General features: G+C 40.8%; 1 protein-coding gene across 1 annotated transcript in view; it reads left to right on the top strand.

Moving 5' to 3' along the window:
* The window catches only part of DENND1B (DENN domain containing 1B), a 338,838-nt gene that overhangs the window by 220,712 nt on the left and 102,628 nt on the right, over positions 1-15,498 (top strand). Inside the window, exon 11 of the mRNA XM_053693753.1 lies at positions 9,634-9,679. Coding sequence (XP_053549728.1) covers positions 9,634-9,679 — 46 coding nt within the window. The remainder of the gene's footprint in view (positions 1-9,633; positions 9,680-15,498) is intronic.

The following is a 15,498-nucleotide window of genomic DNA, read 5'->3' as shown; positions in this document are numbered from 1 at the left end:
AACTTCAATCCTATTGGCTGATTGCATCACCCAATAGGATTTTTCCTATCTTAATTCCGATTGGCTGATAGAATTCTATCAGCCAATCGGAATTGAAGGGACGCCATCTTGGATGACGTCACTTAAAGGAACCTTCATTCTTCAGTCGCCGTGGAAAGAAGAGGATGCTCCGTGTGTCTTGAAGATGGACCTGCTCCGCGGATGTCTTGAAGATGGACCTGCTCCGGATGGATGAAGACTTCTGCCCATCTGGATGACCACTTCTGCCGGATTCGTTGAGGACTTCGGCCCGGTTGGATGAAGACTTTTCCCAGTAAGGTGATCTTCAAGGGGTTAGTGATAGTTTTTTTTTAAGGGGGTATTGGGTGGGTTTTAGAGTAGGGTTGGTTGTGTGGGTGGTGGGTTTTAATGTTGGGGGGGATTTGTAATTTTTTTTACAGGTAAAAAAGTTGATTACTTTGGGGCAATGCCCTGCAAAAGGCCCTTTTAAGGGCTATTTGTGATTTAGTGTAGGGTAGGGCTTTTTTATTTTGGGGGGCTTTTTTATTTTGTTAGGGGGATTAGATTAGGTGTAATTAGTTTAAAAATCTTGTAATTTGTTTATTATTTTCTGTAATTTAGTGTTTGTTTTTTTGTACTTTAGCTAATTATTTAATTGTATTTAATTTAGGGAATTAATTTAATTGTAGTGTAGTGTTAGGTGTTAGTGTAACTTAGGTTAGGTTTTATTTTACAGGTACTTTTGTATTTATTTTAGCTAGGTAGTTATTAAATAGTTAATAACTATTTAATAACAACTATTCTACCTAGTTAAAATAAATACAAACTTGCCTGTAAAATAAAAATAAACTCTAAGCTAGCTATAATGTAACTATTGGTTATATTGTAGCTAGCTTAGGGTTTATTTTACAGGTAAGTATTTAGTTTTAAATAGGAATAATTTAGTCGATTATAGTAATTTTATTTAGATTTATTTATATTATATTTAAGTTAGGGGGTGTTAGGTTTAGGTTTAGACTTAGGTTTAGGGGTTAATAACTTTAATATAGTGGCAGCGATGTTGGGGGCGGCAGATTAGGGGTTAATAAATGTAGGTAGGTGGCGGCGATGTTAGGGCCGGCAGATTAGGGGGTTAATAATATTTAACTAATGTTTGCGAGGCGGGAGTGCGGTGGTTTAGGGGTTAATATGTTTATTATATGGGCGGCGACGTTGGGGGCGGCAGATTAGGGGTTAAAAAATATAATGTAGGTTTCGGCGATGTTGGGGGCAGCAGATTAGGGGTTCATAAGTATAATGTAGGTGGCAGCGATGTCCGGAGCAGCAGATTAGGGGTTAATAATATAATGTAGGTTGCAGCGATATCGGGGGCGGCAGATTAGGGGTTAATAAGTGTAAGATTAGGGGTGTTTAGTCTCGGGGTTCATGTTAGGGTGTTAGGTGTAGACATAACTTTTATTTCCTCATAGGAATCAATGGGGCTGCGTTATGGAGTTTTACGCTGCTTTTTTGCAGGTGTTAGACTTTTTTTCAGCAGGCTCTCCCCGTTGATTCCTATGGGGAAATCGTGCACGAGCACGTTACACCAGCTCACCACTAACGTAAACAGAGCTCGTATTGGAGTGCGGTAAGGAGCAAAATTTTGCTCAATGCTCACTTCTTGTCTCGGTTGTAAAAACCTGTAATACCAGCGCTGTCTGTAGGTGAGCGATGAGCATAAACTGCTCGTTAGCACCGCATAGCCTCTAACGCAAAACTCTTAATCTAGGTATTAGTTAATTATAGGAATATTCATTTAGATTTATTTAAATTATATTTAAGTTAGGGGGTGTTAGGTTTAGGGTTAGACTTAGGTTTAGGGGTTAATAACTTTAATATAGTGGCAGCGACGTTGGGGGCGTCAGATTAGGGGTTAATAAGTGTAGGTAGGTGGCGGCGACATTGGGGGCAGCAGAGTAGGGGTTAATAATAAATATAATGTAGGTGTCTGCGATGTTGGGGGCAGCAGATTAGGGGTTCATAAATATAATGTAGGTGGTGGCGGTGTCCGGAGCGGCAGATTAGGGGTTAATAATATAATGTAGGTGTCAGTGATGTTGGGGGTGGCAGAATAGGGGTTAATAAGTGTAAAATTAGGGGTGTTTAGACTCGGGGTTCGTGTTAGGTGTAAACACAAATTTTATTTCCCCATAGGAATCAATGGGGCTGCGTTAGTGAGTTTTACGCTGCTTTTTTGCAGGTGTTAGACTTTTTTCAGCTGGCACTCCCCGTTGATTCCTATGGGGAAATTGTGCACGAGCACGTTACACCAGCTCGCCGCTGACTTAAGCAGCGCTGGTATTGGAGTGCGGTAATGAGCAAAATTTTGCTCAACGTTCACTTCTTGTCTTTTAACGACGGGTTTCTGAAAACTCGTAATACCAGCGCTGCAGGTAAGTGAGCAGTGAGAGAAAATTGCTCGTTAGCACCGCATAGCCTCTAACGCAAAACTCGTAATCTAGGTGTATCTAATTACAAAAAATAAATTACGGGGAAAAAAATAATGAAATTATCAAAAATAAAAAAGAATTACACCTAATCTAATAGCCCTATACATATAAAGAAGCCCACCCAAAATAAAAAAAAACCCTAGCCTACAATAAATTACCAATAGCCCTTAAATGGGGCTTTTTTATATGTATAGGGCTATTAGATTTGGTGTATTTTTATTTTTTTTGTAATTTAGTTAATTGTATTTAATGTAATTTATTTAATTGTAGTGTAAGGTAAGGTGTTAGTGTAAGACAGGTTAGGTTTTATTTTACAGGTAAATTTGTATTTATTTTATCTAGGTAGTTAGTAAATAGTTTATAACCATTTACTAACTAGTCTACCTAGTTAAAATAAATATAAACTTATCTGTGAAATAAAATTAAAACCTAAGCTAACTATTAGTTATATTGTATCTAGCTTAGGCTTTATTTCACAGGTAAGTTTGTATTTAGTTTTAAATAGGTATTATTTAGTTAATAATTGTAAGTTTAATTTAGATCTATTTTAATTATGTTAAAGTTAGGGGGTGTTAGGGTTACGGTTAGGTTTATGGTTAGGCTTAGGTTTAGGGGTTAATATAGTTTAATTTAGGTTGTTGTGACGTGGGGGGGCTGGCTGTTTGGGGGTTAATAGATTTATTTAGTGGTAGTGATGTGGGAGGCCAGAGGTTTAGGGGTTAATAACTTTATTTAGCGGCGGCAATGTTGGCGAGCGGCAGAATAGGGGTTAATAGATTTATTATAGTGTGGGTGATGTTGGGGTGCAGAGGAATAGGGGTTATTAACTTTAGTATAGTGGCGGCGATATCAGGAGTGGCAGATTAGGGGTTAATAGTTTTATTTAGGTTTCTGCAATATCAGGGGCGGCAGATTAGGGGTTAATAACATTATGTAGGTGTCGACGATGTCGGGGGCAGCTGATTAGGTTAGGTTTTTTTCTCTCATAGACATCAATGGGGCTGCGTTACGAAGATTTTCATTCCACAATCGCAGGTGTTAGGCTTTTTTCTGACCAGCTCTCCCCATTGATGTCTATGGGGAAAGGGTGCACGAGCACATCAAAACAGCACTTAGATTGTGTGCGGTATGGAGCTCAACACAGCCATATCGCACGCACGAAACGGCTGTTTGAAAACTTGTAATGGCTGCGCTATAGAGGGTTAAATAACGCAACTTTTGTTGCGTTCGTTTAATTTCCCTATAGCGCACATAACTCGTAATCTAGCTGTATATAAGGTGCAGATATCTGCCTCTCTATAAGGTTGCTGTGTTTAACCCCAGTGTTACGGTTGCCTCCAGGCTGGCTGGAAGTTGGGCCGTAGAAAAGGATGCTCCTAGCGCTCACCAAAGGAGCAGCAGCACCGTGGACACTCTAACTGCTGCGTAGCCACCATAAGTAACGCAGACTCTATGAACCACCGCTGCTGGGCTGGTATCTCGCCGTCTGCTCTGCGCCCTGGACCTACGACCAGGCTCCAGTAGGTGAACCTCTTCCTTCTGTAGCAATCCCTGTAGCTAAGGGAGTATGAAAAGCATAGCAATCCCTGTAGTGATATAAGCTGTCCCCTACAAACATGAGTCAAAGCTGCAAGTTAGAGGGTCAGAATAGGTCTGATGTGCTGGAGCACACAGCCTGCTTTTTATTGAGGTTACATGCAAACAGGACACTCTCAGGGGGAGGCATAAAATCCCCAATCACACATTTGATATTAGAGAGACACTCCCTTTGACAGGCCACAACATTACTTCAGCAGATAACATTTTACACACAATAAAACAATGCAGTCCACCTTATCACTACTAGAAGTCTGATTAGACAATGGGAAAGTTTATCACTAAACCTAATTAGAGCTGATCCCAGCAAACTTGTATTTAGAATTGAACAAAATTAACTCTTAATGGCACACAATGAAACTGAACCAAGTGGGAGAAAGCCAGGGACAAGTCATTTCACAGGTCTGGGGACATAGTCTTAAAGGGGCATTGTTCACCAAAGTCACAATATGTCCCCAGACGGTTCTTAAAGGGCCATACACACCCAATAAAAGTTAATATACTCTCAGGGGCACAATCTTCCAGGGGCCATAGTCATGAGGAAGGAGGCTGGCAAATAGGCTTCTCCAAAATCCAGGGAAGCAGGGCAATTTTCCATTTAAAGGGCCAGTTACAAATAGCAGTTTGTAACATATCTCCCCTTTTGGAGGGAGACTAACCAGGCACCTGACCTTCTGTCGGTCAGTGCCTAAGTTAGTCTCGTAACCCACCCACAAATAAACATTAGCAGCAAAGTAGCCCCCCCACAATAAGTAGTACTGGCCTGTAGGTTCCAGGTTGTAGGATGAAAGTGTAGCATCCTCGGCCTTCCTGGCGCAGCTGGGCAAATAGCTGGTGGTACTTGGGGGGCAGAGGCCAGCGGCACTCTGCCCTGGTGCCAGCGCTTCTGCTGGGGTGAGGGGTTTGCAAGCCAGTCCTGTAACAAGGGGGTCTGTAGGGCAGAGGCCAGCAGCGCTCTGTCCTGATGCCAGCTCTTCTGCTGGGGTGAGGGGTTTGCAGGCCAGCCCTGTAACAAGGGGGTCTGTAGGGCAGAGGCCAGCAGCGCTCTGTCCTAATGCCAGCTCTTCTGCTGGGGGCATTGGGGCATAGTCCTGCCCGGTGGCAAAGGGAACGTGGGGGTCAGTGGGGGTTAACATCTCCACTGTTAACCCTGGGCCCAAGTTAGGAGTTAGTTGGAGAATGGAGACTGGGCTCCCAATCCACTGCATCTCACTCTGCTGATGGGGGACAGGAGCAACTGTCTCTGCCCCCTGTGCTGTAAGTGCAGAGACCACGGTCCCATCTGCACAGTTGTGGGGCTTACTGTCTCCCCCTGGTGCGTTAAGCTGCCGCTGGGGAGAGGGGGTTACAAGCTCCTCTCCCATACATACTTCCAGCCGCTGGGGAATGGAGTCTGGGCTCCCAATTCCCTGCATATTCCTCTGCTGCTGGGGGACAGGACCAACTGTCTCTGCCCCCTGTAACTCAGCCTGCCACTGGGGAATGGAGTCTGGGCTCCCAATTCCCTGCAATTCACTCTGCTGCTGGGGGACAGGACCAACTGTCTCTGCCCCCTGTAACTCAGCCTGCTGCTGGGGAATGGAGTCTGGGCTCCCAATTCCCTGCATATTCCTCTGCTGCTGGGGGACAGGACCAACTGTCTCTGCCCCCTGTAACTCATTTTCTCGCTGGAGAGCAGGTGTCCATACCCCCAAACTCCACAGTTGGCGCTCAAAGGCTCGTGCCGCTTCGTTCTCAGTAGCCAATTTTCGGATGATTCGACTGACTACCTCCTGCGCAGGGTCTGGACCATATCGGACTAGCCGCCTCTTTACCTCTGGAACGAAATCAGCGCCCTCATAGCGACGGATCAGGTTGAGGTGCTTTTCACAGGGTTCTGACCAGTGTCTTGTCAGCTCCATGCTGCTGTAGGTAGGGACGCTGCGCAGTGGCTAGCGTTGCCCTCAATAACTCTCCTACGATACCAGTGCTGTTGGGGTGCTGCTCCTTGCGCTAGGACGCCATCCCACCGCTGCCGCCAAATGTTACGGTTGCCTCCAGGCTGGCTGGAAGTTGGGCCGTAGAAAAGGATGCTCCTAGCGCTCACCAAAGGAGCAGCAGCACCGTGGACACTCTAACTGCTGCTTAGCCACCATAAGTAACGCAGACTCTATTAACCACCGCTGCTGGGCTGGTATCTCGCCGTCTGCTCTGCGCCCTGGACCTACGACCAGGCTCCTGTAGGTGAACCTCTTCCTTCTGTAGCAATCCCTGTAGCTAAGGGAGTATGAAAAGCATAGCAATCCCTGTAGTGATTATAGCTGTCCCCTACAAACATGAGTCAAAGCTGCAAGTTAGAGGGACAGAATAGGTCTGATATGCTGGAGCACACAGCCTGCGTTTTATTGAGGTTACATGCAAACAGGACACTCTCAGGGGGAGGCATAAAATCCCCCATCACACATTTGATATTAGATAGAGAGACACTCCCTTTGACAGGCCACAACATTACTTCAGCAGATAACATTACACACAATAAAACAATGCAGTCCACCTTATCACTAGCAGTCTGATTAGACAATGGTAAGGTTTATCACTATATATAGCCTTACAGCAAAGTAAGGGGGCGCTAGTGATAATATAGATAATGATATTAATCTATATACTCTTTAAAAAATGCAAATTGGTAATTGTGTATACAATACAGATAAAAAAATAAAACAAAATAAGAGAAAACTGAAATAAAATCCTCTCAAATGAGGGAAGTCCAAATATAATTACAAAATCAAGGCAAAAATGAGTCCTTTTCAAAACCAAGTGGAAAAGCCCTGTGGTGGCTGCCTCCTCCTCGCCGACTGGTCCGGGTATAACTATGAGGAATAGAAGAAAATAGAGGGGCGCCTCATGTGTAGGATCAACAGATATAAAAATCAGTAATAACAGTAGTAGAGCCAAATGGGTACTCACACACTTCACAAGCACACCAATGTGCTGGTAGTAGCAGGCTGAAGATTCAAATAGGTGTGGCAGCTCACCTCTCAGGTAGTACTGTGATGCTGGAGATGGAAAAGGAGACACAGAAAAAAAGCACTACATGTGCAGACTGTTAAAAATATAACAAACAATATTTTCAGTGGTACAGATGGTTACTCACATACTCTATGAGCACACTTATGTGCTGGTAGAAACAAGCTGCAAATTTTAGGCAGGTGTAGCAGCTCACCCCAGATCAGATTTCTTAATGCTGTAATCAAAAGGCTCCAATAGGTAACACAAAGTCCCAAAAAGGTAGAGAGACTCTTATGTATCAGCAGGGCAGTAGGTAGGTAAAGATATCCACTCAAAGGCGTATTTCCAGTAAAATACAAATATTTATTAAAAACAAAAGTTAAAAAACACAACAGAACAATTGCTGTGTTAGGTGGATAAAAAAGGGGTTAACAGTTAAGTGTGCTCATGGAGTATGTGAGTAACCATCTGTACCACTGAAAATATTGTTTGTTATATTTTTAACAGTCTGCACATGTAGTGCTTTTTTTCTGTGTCTCCTTTTCCATCTCCAGCATCACAGTACTACCTGAGAGGTGAGCTGCCACACCTATTTGAATCTTCAGCCTGCTACTACCAGCACATTGGTGTGCTTGTGAAGTGTGTGAGTACCCATTTGGCTCTACTACTGTTATTACTGATTTTTATATCTGTTGATCCTACACATGAGGCGCCCCTCTATTTTCTTCTATTCCTCAAGGTTTATCACTAAACCTAATTAGAGCTGATCCCAGCAAACTTGTATTTAGAATTGAACAAAATTAACTCTTAATGGCACACAATGAAACTGAACCAAGTGGGAGAAAGCCAGGGACAAGTCATTTCACAGGTCTGGGGACATAGTCTTAAAGGGGCATTGTTCACCAAAGTCACAATATGTCCCCAGACGGTTCTTAAAGGGCCATACACACCCAATAAAAGTTAATATACTCTCAGGGGCACAATCTTCCAGGGGCCATAGTCATGAGGAAGGAGGCTGGCAAATAGGCTTCTCCAAAATCCAGGGAAGCAGAGCAATTTTCCATTTAAAGGGCCAGTTACAAATAGCAGTTTGTAACACCCAGCTTTAAAGCTAGCTGACTGTATATGCTGAGCCAATGACAAAGAACATATGTGTGTAGCCTCCAATCAGCAACCAGCTGCTCCTGCGATTGCCTAGGTGTGTTTTTTAACAAAAGAATAGCAAGAGATGGAAGTGAATTTGATAACAGAAGTATTTTTTTTTTAAATTGCTGCCGTGTCTGAAACAAAGTTTAATTTTTTTTCTTGTCCCTTTACTGTGTGAAACTGTAATTCTTCTTACTGGGGCAGTTGCAGCTAATATCCTGAACCCACTCAGGTACCAATCGAGACACTTGATTGGTTCCCTATGGCCGCACTATGGGAGCCCTAGGAGAGGGTGGTCTGCGGGCTGTGGGTGGTCTGCTTATTATTGCAGAGATGAGATTGAGAAGACGCTAATCAGATAATTGCTGTGTGTTGTGGCAGATTAGGAAGCTGCTGTTTTGCCCAGAACTGTCTAATATCTCCCCAGAATGACTCTGTGTTGGCAGAACCAGCCGCCTGGGGAGTTTGAGACTTATTAGTCCTATAATTACATTTGGGACATTCCTGCAACTGTCAGAAAATAAGACACTGTCTGTGGAACTTAAAGACAAAACGCTGCTTGTCTTTGGTCAGAGACACATTAACCCTCTGCATCCTGTAGCATGTGCTGGTGTAGTGTCACATTAACCCTCTGCATCCTGTAGCGTGTGTAGCGTCTCTGGAGTGCACCCCCCTAGTATTTTATATCAAATTCTCAAAGTGCAGCTTTCACTGTCACTCACCTGCGATTTTACACACCGGGCACTGGCATTAATTCTATAGACCACAGCTGAAACCTGCCCCACAGCTGGCATTTTATATCTAGAGACCACCTAAAACACGTCTATTTCTGCCCATCAGTTTTTATTTGTTAGAAACCCTTTATCCATCTTCTATGAGAGAGACTATAATATAATAATATACTAATACAAACAATAAATGTGAGGGAAAACTAACACAAACCTCTCTCTGTTTCTAATCATGGTTATATATTTGAATTTTACTCAATGTTTCTAGCAGATTGAATATAGGGTAAAACCATAGGATAAAATACCCTCCCATGAGGACCCAGATCGCACATAGAAGATAAAAACTCACTATGCAGCTTTATTCTAGGACCATAGAACCTGCTTCCCCAGACTGTACAACCATATCTGATGCCCCTGCGTATAATTCCACTTAGAGATAAACCTTTTGGGGCATCTATCACACAACCCCCTTAATCACACACAGGGGACGACAGAGGCTCCTCGTATTACAGTTAAGGAAGCCGGATTAGCACCTGTTTAATGTCTGAGCAAATGATCCTTTGTTTAGTATCTGATGTTGAATTTGAGCTTCTAAGCACATAAACTACTCCCTTCTTTATATAAGAAAAGTGTTACCGTAAAGCAATGGTCACTCACAGTAATCAGATTATCTGTTTTCTTTCTAGCGCTCCAATGCCTTATCTTATTGGCGTCCACTTCAGCCTCATAGAGGTAAGTGTTATACCAGTAAGTGGCTCCGTCAGCTCTTCTTAAATTCTCCCTCCAAACATTTTACACCTTTACAAGGGATTCAGAAACCTGGCCTTATCTATTTTGCTTACAAAACAACGTGATATTATGCACAGGTTTGCATTGAAGTGGACCTGTTAGCTTTGGACCCAATGGGATCTGTTAAAAGGATATGAAACATTGCTCATTTACTAAAAAAAATATGTTAAATCAAAATAAACATACAATTGTGTTATTTACTTGTCTTGCAAAATGAGCACTTAGAAAAACTGACTTCCTGTTAGTGTTCAGTGAATGCTACAGAAATCCAGCTCAATTTGCTCTAGAAGATTTATGATATCAAGATTTTATATTATATTTATATATATATTCAAAAAAAGAGAGCAATCAATATAAGTGAAAAGGCGCTCTGCTAGACTTAGTCTTAAGTGAATCCTTTCGGCTACTTCCTAACCAAGGGGACTACAAGTGGTCTAGGAAATTCGGAGGACTCTACACAGGGATTAAAAGACACAACCATCTTTATCCAGAGCGAATACCTTACCTCATACGATTGGGGTCCAAGCTGGTAAGCAGGAATTCCTTACTTCAGTATCACAACCAAGAAGTCTTATATATAAGAAATCCATTTCAACAACACATATCTGCCATTCAAAACTGTGTGACTCTAAGATTATATGCTTTAATATTGGAAAGACTAAGTCTAGCAGAGCACCTTTTCACTTATTTTGATTGCTCTCTTTTTTTGAATATCTCATACAGTGACAGGGTTACACTGTGTCAATACTTAGGCTGCACGCTATCTTATTATTTGTATTGGGATACATCTTATTGTGACTTGTATATTCCACATAGACACAACTATAGTTCAACCCGGTATAAGAAATCACAATTATATATATAATAATAAGGGTTCCAGGGTATACCGGATAGACCCACATTATTAGATATATATTACATAATTAAAGATAGAGTGGAATATTAAACATCACCACTAAGGTTTTAGCACTGGTGACTTTTCTTTACACACACACATATATATATATTATTTTCATATAGAGACCCCAGTCCCCTTGTAGGGATGTAACAGGAAGTAATGGACCCTTCACAAATTAAGTTAAAAAAAATAAAAGAAATTCAAGGTAAATCCTTCTAAAATTATGGCTTATGCATACACCGCAGCTTACAGTGATGGTAAACTCTCCCGTTTATAAAAACCGATCCGGAATGTTAGAGATATTATAGATGGAGTTTAATTCGTCAGTTGTAATTAAGATACGCTATAACTTACTTTTAATGTAGATATGAAATTCAAATACCTCACCGCCCACTTCAAAAGTAAATTTTTCTGTGAGCTAAAGGTTTGAATTGTTCTCCAATCAGCACTCTCCCCTTTGGGCGCCTTTTGTTGTAGCGAGAGCACTGATTAGACAACAATTCAAACCTTTAGATCACAGAAAAAAAATTTTTGGAGTTGGCAGCAGAGCGCCGGCTATATGAATTTAAGCGCTACATTAAAAAGTTATAGCACATCTTCATTACAACTGATTAATTAATCTAAAATATCACCAACATTCCAGATCTAATTTTATAATCACACACATCAGCACAAAACACAGCAGTACATCACATTCAGCACTGTACATAACACAACTTTATATTACACACACATCTGTACAAAACGCAGCGGTACATCACATTCAGTACTGTACATAATACAACTTTACATCACACACATCTGTATGAGACGCAGCAGTACATCACATTCAGTACTGTACATAACACAACTTTACATCACACACACACACATCTGTACAAAACGCAGCAGTACATCACATTCAGCATTGTACATAACACAACTTTATATCACACAAACATCTGTACAAAACGCAGCGGTACATCACATTCAGCACTGTACATAACACAACTTTATATCACACACACATCTGTACAAAACGCAGCAGTACATCACATTCAGCACTGTACATAACACAACTTTATATCACACACACATCTGTACGAAACACAGTAGTACATCATATTCAGTACTGTACATAACACAACTTTATATTACACACACATCTGTACAAAACGCAGCAGTACATCACATTCAGTACTGTACATAACACAACTTTATATCACACACACACAGCTGTACAAAATGCAGCGGTACATCACATTCAGTACTGTACATAACACAACTTTATATCACACACACATCTGTACGAAACGCAGCGGTACATCACATTCAGTACTGTACATAACACAACTTTATATCACACACACATCTGTACGAAGCGCAGCGGTACATCACATTCAGTACTGTACATAACACAACTTTATATCAACCACACACATCTGTACGAAACGCAGCGGTACATCACATTCCGCACTGTACATAACACAACTTTATATCACACACACACATCTGTACAAAACGCAGCAGTGCATCACATTCAGTACTGTACATAACACGACTTTATATCACACACACATCTGTATGAAACGCAGCGGTACATCACATTCAGTACTGTACATAACACAACTTTATATCACACACACATCTGTACGAAACGCAGCGGTACATCACATTCCGCACTGTACATAACACAACTTTATATCACACACACACATCTGTACAAAACGCAGCAGTGCATCACATTCAGTACTGTACATAACACAACTTTATATCACACACACACATCTGTACGAAGTGCAAAAGTACATCACATTCAGCACTATACATAACACAACTATATATTACACACACATCTGTATAAAACGCAGCAGTACATTCCATTCAGCACTGTACATAACACAACTTTATATTACACACACACATCTGTACAAAACGCAGCAGTACATCACATTCAGTACATAACACAACTTTATATTACACACACATCTGTACGAAACACAGCAGTGCATCACATTCAGCACTGTACATAATAACTTTATATCTCACACACATCTATACAAAACACAGCAGTGCATCACATTCAGCACTGTACATAACACAACTTTATATTACACACACACACATCTGTACAAAACGCAGTGGTACATCACATTCAGTACTGTACATAACACAACTTTATATCACACCCACATCTGTACAAAATGCAGCGGTACATCACATTCAGCACTGTACATAACACAACTTTCTATTATACAAACATCTGTACAAAACGCAGCAGTGCATCACATTCAGTATTGCACATAACACAACTTTATATTAAACACACACACATCTGTACGAAACACAGCAGTACATCACATTCAGCACTGTACATAACACAACTTTATATTACACACACATCTGTACAAAACGCAGCAGTGCATCACATTCAGTACTGTACATAACACAACTTTATATTACACACACATCTGTACAAAACGCAGCGGTACATCACATTCAGCACTGTACATAACACAAGTTTATATCACACACATCTGTACAAAACGCAGCAGTACATCACATTCAGCACTGTACATAACACAACTTTACATCACACACACATCTGTACAAAACGCAGCACTACATCACATTCAGCACTGTACATAGCACAACTTTATATCAAACACACATCCGTACAAAACGCAGCAGGTCATCACATTCAGCACTGTACATAACACAACTTTATATCACACACACATCTGTACAAAACGCAGCGGTACATTACATTCAGTACTGTACATAACACAACTTTATATCACACACACACACACACATCTGTACGAAATGCAGCAGTACATCACATTCAGTACTGTACATAACACAACTTTATATCACACACACATCTGTACAAAACGCAGCAGTACATCACATTCAGTACTGTACATAACACAACTTTATATCACACACACATCTGTACGAAACGCAGCAGTACATCACATTCAGTACTGTACATAACACAACTTTATATCACACACACACATCTGTACAAAACGCAGCAGTACATCACATTCAGTACTGTACATAACACAACTTTATATTACACACACATCTGTACAAAACACAGCAGTACATCACACTCAGCACTGTACATAACATAACTTTATCTCACACACATCTATACGAAACGCAGCAGTACATCACATTCAGTACTGTACATAACACAACTTTATATCACACACACATCTGTACAAAACGCAGCAGTACATCACATTCAGTACTGTACATAACACAACTTTACATCACACACACACATCTGTACAAAACGCAGCAGTGCATCACATTCAGTACTGTACATAACACGACTTTATATCACACACACATCTGTATGAAACGCAGCGGTACATCACATTCAGTACTGTACATAACACAACTTTATATCACACACACATCTGTACGAAACGCAGCGGTACATCACATTCCGCACTGTACATAACACAACTTTATATCACACACACACATCTGTACAAAACGCAGCAGTGCATCACATTCAGTACTGTACATAACACAACTTTATATCACACACACATCTGTACAAAACGCAGCAGTACATCACATTCAGCACTGTACATAACATAACTTTATATTACACACACACACATCTGTACAAAACACAGCGGTACATCACATTCAGCACTGTACATAACATAACTTTATATTACACACACACACATCTGTACAAAACACAGCAGTACATCACATTCAGTACTGTACATAACATAACTTTATCTCACACACATCTATACGAAACGCAGCAGTACATCACATTCAGTACTGTACATAACACAACTTTATATCACACACACATCTGTACAAAACGCAGCAGTACATCACATTCAGTACTGTACATAACACAACTTTACATCACACACACACATCTGTACAAAACGCAGCAGTACATCACATTCAGCACTGTACATAACATAACTTTATATCACACACATCTATACGAAACGCAGCAGTACATCACATTCAGTACTGTACATAACACAACTTTATATCACACACACATCTGTACAAAACGCAGCAGTACATCACATTCAGCACTGTACATAACACAACTTTATATCACACACACATCTGTACAAAACGCAGCAGTACATCACATTCAGTACTGTACATAACACAACTTTATATCACACACACATCTGTACAAAACGCAGCAGTACATCACATTCAGTACTGTACATAACACAACTTTATATCACACACACATCTTTACAAAACGCAGCAGTACATCACATTCAGTACTGTACATAACACAACTTTATATTACACACACATCTGTACGAAACACAGCAGTACATCACATTCAGTACTGTACATAACACAACTTTATATCACACACACACATCTGTACAAAACACAGCAGTACATCACATTCAGCACTGTACATAACACAACTTTATATCACACACACATCTGTACAAAATACAGCAGTACATCACATTCAGCACTGTACATAACACAACTTTACATCACACACACACACATCTTTACAAAACGCAGCACTACATCACATTCAGTACTGTACATAACACAACTTTCTATTACACAAACATCTGTACAAAACACAGCAGTACATCACATTCAGTACTGTACATAACACAACTTTCTATTATACAAACATCTGTACAAAACACAGCAGTACATCACATTCAGTACTGTACATAACACAACTTTATATTACACACACATCTGTACAAAACACAGCAGTACATCACACTCAGCACTGTACATAACATAACTTTATATTACACACACACACATCTGTACAAAACACAGCGGTACATCACATTCAGCACTGTACATAACACAACTTTATATCACACACACCTGTCATTGA

Source organism: Bombina bombina, chromosome 10, assembly GCF_027579735.1.
Source record: "Bombina bombina isolate aBomBom1 chromosome 10, aBomBom1.pri, whole genome shotgun sequence".
Taxonomy (NCBI): domain Eukaryota; kingdom Metazoa; phylum Chordata; class Amphibia; order Anura; family Bombinatoridae; genus Bombina; species Bombina bombina.
This window is presented reverse-complemented; position numbering and strand designations above follow the sequence as displayed.